At 46.1% G+C, this 13,098-nt stretch overlaps 1 protein-coding gene across 1 annotated transcript; it reads right to left on the bottom strand.

Annotated features, from left to right (window-relative positions):
- Nucleotides 1–11,440: 11,440 nt before the first annotated feature.
- LOC143593189 (uncharacterized) lies at nucleotides 11,441–12,149 on the bottom strand. The gene is made up of 2 exons (XM_077072897.1): nucleotides 11,948–12,149; nucleotides 11,441–11,766 (listed from the first exon to the last, which is right to left on the bottom strand). The coding sequence occupies exons 1-2, from the start codon at nucleotides 12,147–12,149 to the stop codon at nucleotides 11,441–11,443; spliced, it is 528 nt and encodes a 175-aa protein (XP_076929012.1).
- Nucleotides 12,150–13,098: the final 949 nt, after the last annotated feature.

Genomic DNA, 13,098 nt, shown 5'->3' with positions numbered 1-13,098 from the left:
CTGTTTTTCTTTTTATTTCAGAGGGAAATGACTTGCAGTCCCTCCTGCATCCGCGGGAAGCTGACGGTCCCGCTTGGTTGGGTACTCGCGCTCTTGACGAGAACGAGTTGCCCATCCTTGCGCAGACTGCGGATCGGTTTGTGGAGGCCTACCCGCCAGGCCACGAAATACTGAGCGCCACGCGGCCAGGTAAAAGACTATTTAACCCTCACCCTCTGAATGCTGAAACCTCTGCCGGAATTCCTCTAACCTTGTCATCTTCTGATGAGGAATCCGCAGATGGTCCTTTTCTTGCGCGGAAGAAGAAGGCTGCTGGCGGGAAGGGCAAGGCGAAGGTAGCCTCCACCGCCGACCAGGTGAACCGGTCTGAGTCAGAGACCGAGAGTGAAGAGGCGGCGGGGAACCCAGGTGGTGTTGAGACCACTGCTCCGGAGGTTGAAACGGCTGTCACCTCCGAGCAGCCCAGGACGACGACGGTAACCGGTACGAAGATGCCGGCTCCATCGGGTTCGTCCCCGCCTGTTCGCACCTTCAGGCTCAAAAAGACCCGTAAGTGTTCATAACTTTAACTTCATATCTTTCCGCTATTATACTTATATATCTTGTCTTCGTGCAGGCGTGGATGCTACGGCATTCCAAAGTGGAGCGGGAGGGAGCAGCTCTGGACCCATGAAGGTAGGTTTGGTCAACCTACCCAAGGCGATGACCCAGGCGGCTACGCCTGCTTGCAGTACTGGTTCAGTTGCTCATCCCGTTGAGCCAACTGTTCCAGCTGTAACCTTATCCCCGCCGGCTGTCAGTGCCATTTTCACAGAATCCATCACTGAGCCGGCGGTGATTTCTCTTGCGGGTTCTTCCGCAGCCGCGGCCACGGTTGTGAGTTCACCTCCGTTGGTTTCCACCGCGGCAGCCTCCACCATGCCTCCTCCGGCTCCTGCGACTACGGCCAATCCTTCAGGTACGTTTGGGGTTGGGGCGTCTAGCCAATCCCTGCCTCCTTCCCGTCTCCTTGACCTTTTGGATGGATATCCCTTAGGTTCAGGTGATGGGTTTGGTGGCTATCGGCCAGTTTTCGACCCTACAGGTGCGTAGGGTTATTTTGGCCTATATCCCTTTCATCATTTCTTTCTTAACTGTTTTTTGTTTTATTGCAGTTCGTGATTCCAACGAGGTGTACGCTCCTCGGTGGAAGATCCGCCGGGGAACGACCCTCCGGAGTGCTGAAGATTGCGTCGAATGGGCGCGTCACGCCGCCCCAAGCGGTGCGCTGGGGGAGGCCATGGCCAGCTACCAGGAAGGTAGGCTGTCCAACGAGCTCCGAATTCTCCTCGCCCGGATGCAGCCGCGCGTCGAGCTACTTTGTCGTGAAAATGACAAGTTAAAGACGGTGCGTAGCCTTGAAGTGGCTCAGGCGCGGGCTATCAGGGAGGAGAATGCGAAGCTTGCCGCCGTTGCTGCGGAAAAGGAGAAGGCCTTCAAGGCCCTTGAGGTTGACGTTCAGGCTCGTCTCGAGGCCCGTTCCAAGGCCGCCCAAGCTGTTAATGAACAACTTCTCTTGGCTAAGGAAACTGCACGGAACGCAACCGAGAGGGCCACCAAGGCTGAAGCTGCTGCTGAGCCTCTACGCGTTGAGAATGAGGAACTTAAAGCCAAATTAGAGAGGCTCCAGCAGGCTCATGATGCCTTGGCCATGGAAGATGCCAAGAAGCTCCAAGAGATCTTGGACCAGAGGGGGGTGCTTGACCACACTGAGCGTAAGCTAAAGGGCGTCGAAGAGGCTGCAGCCAAAGATGTGTTGCTTGCCAACCTTACGAAGAACGAAGCCGAACGCGCCCGTAATGAAGCTCAAGCTGCCCTCCAGGAGGCTCTGGTTACCAAGGAATGGCTTCTTCGAGAAGCGTTGTCGCAGGTATGCGCAGTTTAACAATTTCTTTACGCTTTTCCTTACACTGAAGAGTTTTTGATATACTTCTGTTTTTTAGGTTGTGCATCGGGTGTTCACGAACACATCATATGACGATGCGATGAGCGCAGCCCTCAACGCTTCTCATGAGGATGGGGAAAAGGCTGGCTTCCTGCTTGGTCTAGGGTTTGTTGAACAAGGCATTCCGCCTTCCAACTTCCCTCTTTACAATGTGGATACTGAAGCTGCGTATGACCAAGCAGTGAATCAGTATGCCGCCTTCCCGCATCCGGTGGTGGAGAAGGTAAACGAGATTGCTGCTGCTGATGATGGGCTAGCTATCCTCAAAGCTTTTCTTGAACCGCCACACTCTACTGATGGTGCGGGTCCAAGTGGGAGTGGTCCTGAAGCTTGATACTTTAGATCCCTTTCCACCATTAGAGTAGATTTTTATGTTTGTAGACTTCTAATCTTGTATGCGGGTATGTACCCAACAATTCTTGTAATGTTTGAATGTTGATGGAATAAAAATTATTTGTTAATGCCTTGCCTTGTTTATTTCGCGCATATTTTGTTTTAACTTAACAATTTCTTGAGTACTTAGATAAGTTAACTTTTCAACGTGGCAGATAATAAGTTAAAGTTTTGCTTCCTCTTTCGTGATTGTGCGGATAAGACCGTCACTTTCACTTAGTAGGATGGCTAAACTTTACCTATATCTGACCTGCGTGGAAGTTTTCCTCATCTTTTCCTTTGAAATTTGCTAAGTGTTTTGAATAAGTTAACCTTTCGACGCGCGATTGCCAATAGGTCAATGTTCAGTTTCCTTTATCATGATTGTGCGGGTAGGACCGTCACTTTCATTTATTGGGATGACCAAACTTCACCTATAGCTGACCAGCTTGAAGGTTTTCCTTAGAAATTTTTACCGTTTTATGTGTTTATGCGGGTTTTGCCGCCTTCCACACGCAACGACTTACTTCTTCCCATATTTATGCGGTGAATACCGGCATATCAGCGTGGGAAGTTCATAAGTATAAAGGTAAGGCTATCAACACAATGTGAAAGGAGAATCATTTCCATTAGAAGTGGCTCTAGGCCTTTTCTTTACAAATTTGGAATTGATCTACATGTAACATTTGCGTAATTGAGCTCCGTTCCATGTTCTTGGGATAGGAGTGCCATCGAGCCTTTCGAGCCGGTATGCGCCTTTTCCCAAAACTTCTTAATTAATGTACGGTCCTTCCCAGACCGGTGCCAGTTTTCCTGGGCGCTCTTGGTTTGAAGCCTCGTTGTTACGCAATATGTAGTCTCCTACATTGAAGTTGCAGAGTTTTACCCGCGTGTTGTAGTACTTTTGCATTTGTCGCTTGTAGTTTTCTTCGCGCGCTGCGGCTAAGTCTCTGCGTTCCTCGGTTAGCATAAGGTCTAACCGTCTTTCCGCATCATTGTCTTCTGGCTGAATCAAGACCCTTGGTGAGGGCAAACCAATTTCGACTGGGACCATGGCTTCAGTGCCATAAGTGAGGCTGAACGGGGTTTCTCCCGTACTGGCCTTTTTCAGCGTTCTGTTTGCCCAAAGGACGTGTGGAACTTCGTCTACCCAGCCGGATCTGTGTTCCAGGAGTCTTTTCTTTATGCCTTCGACGATGCTTTTATTTGCTCTTTCCACCTCACCGTTACCTTGCGGGTGTGCCACTGAGGTAAAGGTGTGGGTGATTTGAAGTTCTTCTAGCCACCTTTGTAGCTTCTTGTCAGCAAAGTTGGTGCCGTTATCACTCACCAAAGTCTGTGGAAGTCCAAAACGACAAATAATAAATTCCCAAATAAATTTTTTAATATGTTTTGCGGTTGTTTGGGCTAAGGGTTTTGCTTCTATCCACTTGGTGAAGTAGTCGATGGCTACCACTAGGAACTGAACGTTTCCTGCTGCTGTAGGAAATGGGCCTGTCACATCGATGGCCCACTTCTGAAATGGCCATGAAGAGGTGACTGGAACAAGTTCATTCTCCGGGCGATGCGTGTTGGGTGCGTAGAGCGGGCAAGACCTACACTTTCTGATGTATGCCAGCGCATCCGTATGCATCCCCGGCCAAAAGTATCCCACGTTGCTTAGCTTAGCTACAACAGCGCGTGGACCTGCGTGTACTCCACAGATGCCTTCGTGTACTTCCCTTAGGAGGTAGTCAGCATCTTGGTTGTCCACGCATCTTAAGAGTGGGCCAAGAAAGTTACGTCTGTAAAGGATGTCATCGATGAGTTGATAGTTTAATGCTTTACAACGTATTTTTCTTGCCTGTGTTTTTGACTCTGGTAGTATACCCGCTGCAAGGTAATTTATTATTGGTGTCATCCACGTTTTTGTACCGGTTTGGATGACACAAATTTCCTTGTGCGGGACTGAAGGTGCTTCAAGGAGTTCAATGCGGATGTCCTTTCCCAAATGGGTGAAGGCTAATGATGCAAGCTTGCTTAACGCATCCGCAGATTTGTTTTCGCTACGCTTGACGTGTATGACTTTACAATCATTAAAATCGCGCATAAGGGTTTTTGCTTGTGCGAGCTACAGGGCCATTGTGTCGTTCACGGCCGTGTACGTTCCGTTTATCTGGTTGGCTACTAACATGGAATCCACGTGGGCTTCAAAGTTTTTCACTCCCATTTTACGCGCAATTCTCAGCCCTGCCAAGAATGCTTCATACTCGGCTTCGTTATTCGTACTTGGAAAATCCAGTCGAATAGCGTAAGTGTATTCTTGGCCTGCTGGGTTGGTTAATTTCAACCCTGTGCCTGAACCCTCGTTGCTGGCTGCTCCATCAGTGTAGAGTCGCCAGACATCATTGATGTCCTGTGCTGGGGAGGGTTGAGCCTCCTCCTGGCACTCTTTCTCCCGCGAAGCGGGGACTTCTGCAATAAAGTCGGCCAAGACCTGGCCTTTCATAGCTGGTCTTGGCTTGTACTTTATCGCATATTCCCCCAACTCAATTGCCCATTTGGCTAGACGTCCCGATAATTCGGGTTTGCCTAGAACGTTTGCGAGTTTGAAGTTGGTGAGAATGGTGATTGGGTGACCCTGGAAATATCGTCTTAGTCTGCGTGAAGCTTGTACAAGTGCTAAGACTAATTTTTCCAGGGTGGAGTACCGGGTTTCTACGTCTGTTAGGACACGGCTAACATAGTAAATAGGCATCTGGATACCTTTCCGCTCTACTAGCAGGACTGCCCCGGTCGCTCTATCTGTGGCAGAAAGGTATATGATTAATTCCTCCCCCGCTTCTGGTGCTGTGAGCGTTGGGAGTTCGATCAAGCGTGACCGAATTTCCTGAAAAGCTGCTTCCGCTTCTGGTGTCCAGCGGAAGTGCGTTTTCTTTAAACAGTTTCTCAATGTTGACACGAATGGGAACGACCTATCCGCATGGTTTGACAAAAAGCGTTTAAGTGCGACTAGGCGTCCATTCAGTGTCTGAGCTTGCTTGATGGTAGTAGGTGATTCCATTTTGATAATGGCTTCGACCTTTTCAGGGTTCGCTCTGAAGCCATCTTTAGTAACAATGACTCCCAAGAACTTCCCTTCTTCCATCCCAAAGGAACACTTGCTCGGGTTGAGCTTCATGTTTATCTTTCGGAGCGTGTTGAAAGTTTCTTCGATGTCTTTCAACATCGCTTCTGGCTCAGGGCTTTTGATGACCAAATCATCCATGTAGACTTCCAAGTTTCTCCCAATTTGGGCATGAAACTCTTTGTCCATCAGACGTTGGTATGTGGACCCTGCATTCTTAAGTCCGAATGGCATCATTTGATAACAAAATGTGCCATCGGGCGTCCGAAATGCGGTTTTGTCCTGATCATCTACAGTCATGTGGATTTGATGGTACCCCTTATATGCGTCAAGGAAGCATTTAAGGCGAAACGGTGCTAATGAATCCACTTTGAGGTCAATTTCGGGTAACGGGTAACAATCTTTGGGGCATGCTTTGTTTAAATCTTTGAAATCTATACACATGCGCCATTGTTTGTTAGCCTTCGGTACCATAACAAGATTTGCAACCCATGTTTGATATCTACTAACGCGTACGATGCCCGCGTCAAGGAGTTCCTTGACTTGGGTTCTACACGCGTTAGCCTGTTCCACCCCCATTACTCTGCGCTTTTGTATGACTGGCGTAAAAGCCTGGTCACACTTGAGCTTATGCTCTGCTTTACTTCGAGGTACACCAGTCATGTCAGCTGGTGTCCACGCGAAGATGTCAACGTTTCTTTGTAATAAGCGTTTGAGTAAGATGCGCGTAGGATCAGCGATTGTTGGGCCAATTGTAACAGCCTGGTCAGGGTATCTGCCATTGAGGGCCCATTTTTCTGGTTCGGTAATGGTTGGTTTAGCCATCTTTGGTTTGGGTTTAGATGAGACGGATGCGATGCATACCTGGGGGATACCGGTGATCATCGCTACACCCTCAGCAGTTGGCCATCCCATCATGCCGTGGACTGAAGATACCACGCCGTTGAATCTTGCCATCCCGTCTCTCCCGAAGAGAATGTCGTATGTGTGATGTGGCTTCCTCATTACAACGAAGTCCACGTCTTCTGTGCGGGAGTATTTCCCGTCCGTGAGAATGACGGGGAAAGATAGGATACCCAGGGGGGTGTTTGTGCTGCCGTCGAACCCTTCCATTGAGGCATAAACCGTTTCCAGGCGTTCTTTGTCTTCGTCGTCTAGCTTGTCGAAGAACTGCCTGTACATAACCGTTGACGAGGCGCCGTTGTCAGCAAGAGTGCGGGAAGTTATGTAATGCCCCAGCTGGCTTTTGATGACGATGGGGCATTCCTTGCTGGGTCCTCCTGGCACTCGCGGGAAGCGCACCTCAGCTTCCTTCCATTCGCATGGTTCTGTCGTTCGTCTTTTTCTTCCTCTGATGTTGCCATGAACCATGTGGATGCTGATGTCAACGGGCTTTCGTCCATTGCCATTATACCGGTTATCATTCCTTCCTCCATTCTTGATTGATGCCACAAGGTGTGCAAGTCTTCCAACCTTGACGAATGTTTCAACAATATCCTTCAAGGATGTACACTCCTCTGTACTGTGACCCTTTGTCCCGTGGAAGTCACAGAATTTGCTCTGATCCGCATTAGGTCGTTGTCGGATCATTGGAGCTTTTGGCCATGGGAGTTTTTCGGTGGCAAATATCTCCGTGACGCTTTTGGTGAGTGGCGTCCACCGATGTTTTCGGCTTGAAGGGTGCGTGTTATCCCTTCCGCCAACAAGAGGGAGAGAGCTGGATGAGGTGTCAAAGTTTACCCTTGACTGCCAAATACCTAGCTTCCTCTTCTTGTTCTACCGGGCGATCCGAACATTGTTTTCTCTGGTCCTTTGTGTGTAGAGATGTGTACTTTGGGGAAGATCCCTACCCAGTTGCTTCTCCGTCTCGGCAAAGCACTTGGCCGCCGTCATGATGGCATCCCATGTGGATGGCATGCCGTCCTTACCCGTCAACGTGCGGATAAGTTCTGGGTATTCGGCGCCCTGGATGAAAGCGGCGCGAACACGATCTTCACTTATGTTGCCCAGACTCAGCTTTTTGGAGTTGAAGCGAGTGATGAAGTCTAGTAAAGATTCATCTTCCTCTCTTACGCAGTTGAGGATCGTCCACTGCTCTTCAGTATATTTCCTCTGTTGACTGAAGTGTTGGCTGAACTTGTGTTGAAAGTCCGCCCAATCATAGATGTGGTGGACCGGTAAACGATCAAACCACGCCCTGGCCGCTCAAACTAGCGTCATCTGGAACATATAACACCACGTGGGTTCCGTCCAGTTACTGACGGTTGCCCCCGCTATGAATCTGTTCTAGTGATCGTCTGGGTCGGATAGACCATCATAAGTGCCGATGTTGGACATCTGTTTGGCACTTCTCGGGGCGATTGCTTCCGCAATGTCCCTTGCAAACTTGGATGTTCCCGCATTTGCAGCAGTTGGTCTAAAGGTTTTGGAGAAGTCGTGTGGGTTTCCCCCCGCGTTCCTTGGTTTGAAGGTTTCTCCTAAATTCCTTCTTGGTTGGAAGTCCGTTTCTTTACGCTTCCCTTTCGCCCTATGGCGAGGGTTCGCGTCGGTGTCGGATTCCTCCCGATCATCGTCCGAGTACTCGCACTCACTGTTCATGTTGAGCTGTTGTCGAGTGCTCCCGAATTCGTCAGCCTGTTTGAGTGAACGCAAGCGTTCATCAAACTCAGCTTGGAATTCCTTCTGACGTGCTTCGGCCCACGCCTTAACTTGATCAAGTGTTTGGCGAGGGAGCCTCGTCTGATTCTCCAACTGGGCATCAGTGAACCCCAGTGAAATATTGTTTACTGCACTTGCCCCGGCTTGGGTAACCGGGGTAGTGTTCGTAAAATTTGTGTAACCGCCGGTGTTCCCCCCAGTAGCTGGGGTTGTGGTTACCGGGGTTTCTTGGTCACTTACTGGCCTTGGGACCGGAGTAACGTTAACCATTTTTTCAGAAGTTTTGAAAAAACTGAATTAGTTCTAGCTTTTATGCACGGATGGCGCCAATTAAGAAACACTAATCGACCCCGGGCAGATTACGGATAATCTGGGGGTTAAATAGATGTTTCCCACGAGGGTTAGGTCCGGCAAAGAAGGATGTTCTTCAGATGACCTGCAAAACAGACACCGTGAGCTCGTCACTGAGAAGGGGAGGGTTCCTCCTTGTGACCACCCTCCGGCGTGAGAATCAGACTAGATTGCTCTGAATATGTGTATATTGAGAGAAATAGCTAGTGAAGGTAAAATACCAGATGATCATACCGTTCCAAGGTGTTGGAGTATTTATAGCCGAAGGTAGGTTTCCAAGCAGGTACAGCCAGCTGTATAATATTCCTGTTCTACCAACTACGGGCTACGCACGTGCCATGCTGGTTGGTGGGTAGGCAGCGGCTGATAGTGACCAGGCCGGCTGTGTACTATTCCTTTTCCACCAACTGCAGGCTATGTGCGTGCCACGACAAGGGTTGGTGAGTAGGCAGCGGCTAATAGTGACAAACAGTACTACAGCATGCTCCTCGTACTGTTTGTCGGTGAGCTGTCACCCTGTGATTGGTTCATGGGCTGCTTTGGTCAGATCTTGTCTATTTTGTCCATACCTTGGCAGGTATAGTACAAAAGATCTTCCAGAAGAATACGGACTGGCTCATTTGGACGGGAGTATTTCCGCCTTGCTCATTCCTTCAGGTGATACTGAATTATTGAGTTAGTGCCTTGTGCGTGTAGCCTTGCTATTAGTGCGGGTAGCCTTCCCTGATGGCTTGTATCCGTAGCTGCGGGGACAGGCGGGGTACTTCACCATTGGGAGGCTTTCCCTGCGTGAACAGCCGGCGTACTGCGCGTAAGGTCTTCATCTCTGAGCATGGTGGATCCTGCGGAACCAGTTGGTCCTTGCGCAGACGTCCCTCTGCAAGGTGAGTCTTGCGGGTCCAACTGGGCTCTGCTGGGACCTACCTCTTCAAAACCCCTTTGCGAATGGTATGTCGGAAAAGAAATCGCACAGCCGTGCGAAGGGTTGCCGGAAAAGGAATTGCGCAGACATGCGAATTGTTGGTACAAATTGATTCGCATCCCGTGCGAAATATTTGGCATGTGAACCGTCGAGACGCGAATTCTTTCAGGAGAATTCTTCTCCGAGCATGATACGCACTCCATGCTACTTGGATAAAACTCTTATGAGAATCGATTAGGGGCTACCCTTGGTCCACCCAGTCCCCGTTCACCGTTGTGGCCGCCGGAATAAGAGAAGGGGGCAGCGACGGTGATGTGCTGATGAAAGAGAAAGAGAGAGTGTGGGGTGGGGGGGGATTAGATGGGGTTGTGAGGATGGGGTGGTTGGTGATTGTGTATATATATTATAATAATATACAAATAATAAAGTTTTAGAATAAAGATAATAATAATAATTCTTAATAATAATAATAAAATAATAATAAAAGTAAAAGTAATAAATAATAATAATAATAAGCATATATAATAAAAGGATTGTAGGGATGTGAAGGCATGAACGAAACCCGAACCCAAGACCCGACGCATTTAGAACCTACAACCCGCCTTGTACTAAACCAATGATTTGTGTGACCCGTTGAAAAACACTTGAACATAAAAGCTTGTTATATCAATGAAGGAATTAAAGGGAACGTATGAACGAAAGATAACTTGTAAAATATTATATACGTATATATAATATAAAGTGTAAAGATGAGAACTTTAGACAAGTTAGAAGGTGAACTAAAATAATAATGAAATAATATATTAATAGATGTGCGTATGACAATAATAAATTTCATTAAGAATGGAAACTAATAAAGCCAGTTTAATAATAAAATAAGGTTAAAGTATATTAAATTAATATGATCGGTTAAAGAAGGTTTCATGTCGGTTCAGATAACTTAAAAGTTAACCCCGTTAACTTAAGAGAATAATTAATAAACAAATAAAGGGAATTAATATCAAACAACAATAACAACAACCGTATCCAGTAAAACTCCCACCAATAGCAAAGCAATTACCAGGGTCTGGGGAGGGTGGGATGTAGACAAACCGTACCTCTATCCAAAGAATAGAGAGGTTGCTTCCAAGGAGACCCCAAGCTCTAAAAGAATACATATGAAACCGTATAAAGAAAAACATAAATGCAACACTAGGCTACTATATAGCAAAATAAATAAATAAATAAGATAAAATAAGAAAAAGGAGAAAAAGAAAATAAAGTAAATAATAATACTAATAGTTTGTTATGATAATGCTAATAATAATAGTGTAATAATAAATAGATACATGAAAGCGTTGGTAATAGTGTTAAATATTAAAATACTAGAAAATAATGTCAAAATAAAATAAAATATTATAATAATATATCATTTAGACCTTGCAAATAAATAGATGAATACTTAAACATATTACATTAGGTTGAATTAAAATGAAGAAGAAAGTATGACAAAAAACAGCGCATCACAAAACAAAAAGGGAAAGAAAAACCCTAAAATACCTTTCTAACAAGAAACTATGTATTGCCCTAGAGGTCTTTAACCTTAATCCTATGTCTCCAAGAATTTCTATCCTCAACCATGTCCTCGGAGAGGTGCATATCTATCAAATCATATCTAATCCTCTCCTCCCATGTCAGCTTGGGTCTACCTCTACCCATCCTCCCCTCTATAGTAATATTTTCTACCAATCTAACAGGAGCCGTCAATAGTCTTCTCTTCACATGTCCAAACCATCTCAATCTCCCCTCCCTTATCTTATTTGATATGCAAGTCACCCCTAATCTCTCCCGAACTACGTCATTTCGGATTCAGTTCAACATTGTGTTCCCACACATCCACCTTAGCATTTTCATCTCTGCTACCTCCAACTTTCGTGAATGCATCTTCTTGATGGCCCAACAATCTGTTCCATATCACAAGGCTGTTCTAACTACAACCCTATAAAATCTTCCTTTTAGTTTAGCAGGAAATCTCTTGTCGCATAAAACTCCTATAGCTGCTCTCCATCTACACGCGGTGAGCTACATCACTATGTATTTCCCCATCACTCTGGACAAACGAATGTAGGTACTTGAACTTCGTTACCCACGGCACCACTTGGCCCTCAATGTTGATCTGCACCTCTTCATCGTCGATTACCCACTCAAAGTCACAGTGGAGATACTCGGTCTTTGCATGGCTAATCCTTAAACCTTTCATCTCTAAAGCATATCGCCATTCCTCTAACCTCATGTTCAAATCTTGTTTTCTCTCACCAACTAACACAACATCCTCTGCAAACATCATGCACCATGGGACTGACTCTTGAATCGACTTTGACACCTCATCTAAGACTACTACAAAAAAAATGGGCTCATCGCTGAGCCCTGATAAAGGCCTACTTCCACCGGGAAGAAATCAGTATCCCCCACGGGCACACGGACACTAGTTGCAGTCTTGGCGTACATATCCATGATTATCTCTGTGTATTTCCCCGGAATCCCTCTCCCTCTAGGCACTCCCAAAGCAGTTTACGTGGCACACCGTCGTACGCCTTTTCTAGATCTATGAACACCATATGCAGATCATGTTTCTTCTCCCTATAATTTTCCATCATCCTTCTTAGGATGTGTATTGCCTCCGTAGTAGACCTTCCTTGCATGAAACCAAATTGGTTAACCGTGACTTGAGTTTCCCGTCTAACTCTAACCTCAATAACTCTTTCCCATAGCTTCATAGTGTGGCTTAGTAGCTTAATACCTCTGCAGTTCCCACAACATTGGGCATCTCCTTTGTTCTTTTAGATAGGGACTATGACGCTGCTCCTCCAATGATCTGGCATCTTACCGGATTTGAAGATGACATTGAACAATCTAGTTAACCACTCGACCCCTTCCTCTCCCAGACATTTCCACACCTTAATGGGTATATTATCTAGGCCAACTGCCTTAGCCCTTCCCATCCTCTTAAGTGCAGTCCTCACCTCTTCCTGTGTGTTACGTCGACAGTAGCAGTTATTTCGTTGTTGTCGTTGTGTGATTGTGCTGTCATATTCTATTAATTCAGAGATTAATATGTTTACACTATTAACAGTTATTCGAGCTCAGTTGAAGAAGGGAAACACTATTAATTTAGAGAGGAATCAACTACAGGTGAGTTCTAGCCCCTTTCACTGTGACGTTTTTCGGGGCTATGTGCATACTCCTATGTGATAGTTAAAATACTTATCCTAAGTGACAAGTATAAGATACGTGTATGATTATGCATTGAATGATATTATTATATGATGGTTATATGAATGAATATGTATTTATATTTACATAAGACAGGTAAAGTATGTGCGTATGGTAATAAAAGTATGAAATGAATGTATGTATGGTTGACGGGACATGTATGGATGTCTTGTTATGTGAGACAAAGGGACTAGACCCTATTAATATCTGAGATAGTAGGGACCAGACCCTGATAATATCTGAGATAGAGGGACCAGACCCTAAGAACATTTGAGATTGAATAAGCAGGATAGTTTACGGTATACAATAGGAAGAGTATGAAAGAAAGTAAGTATGTATGCATGTACGTAATGTATGTATGAATGAGTAATAGTAATTAGTGTATGGAATACGTATCTTCGGACACGTATAAGTATGACTATGAATGTATGTATGTTAATTGACTATCTAGAA

Source organism: Bidens hawaiensis, unplaced genomic scaffold (assembly GCF_021521415.1).
Source record: "Bidens hawaiensis isolate Kalapana, Puna unplaced genomic scaffold, B.hawaiensis_p1.1 tig00041796_1, whole genome shotgun sequence".
Classification (NCBI taxonomy): Eukaryota; Viridiplantae; Streptophyta; class Magnoliopsida; order Asterales; family Asteraceae; genus Bidens; species Bidens hawaiensis.
Note: the sequence above shows the minus strand (reverse complement) of the source record. Positions and strands in the feature narration are given on the sequence as shown.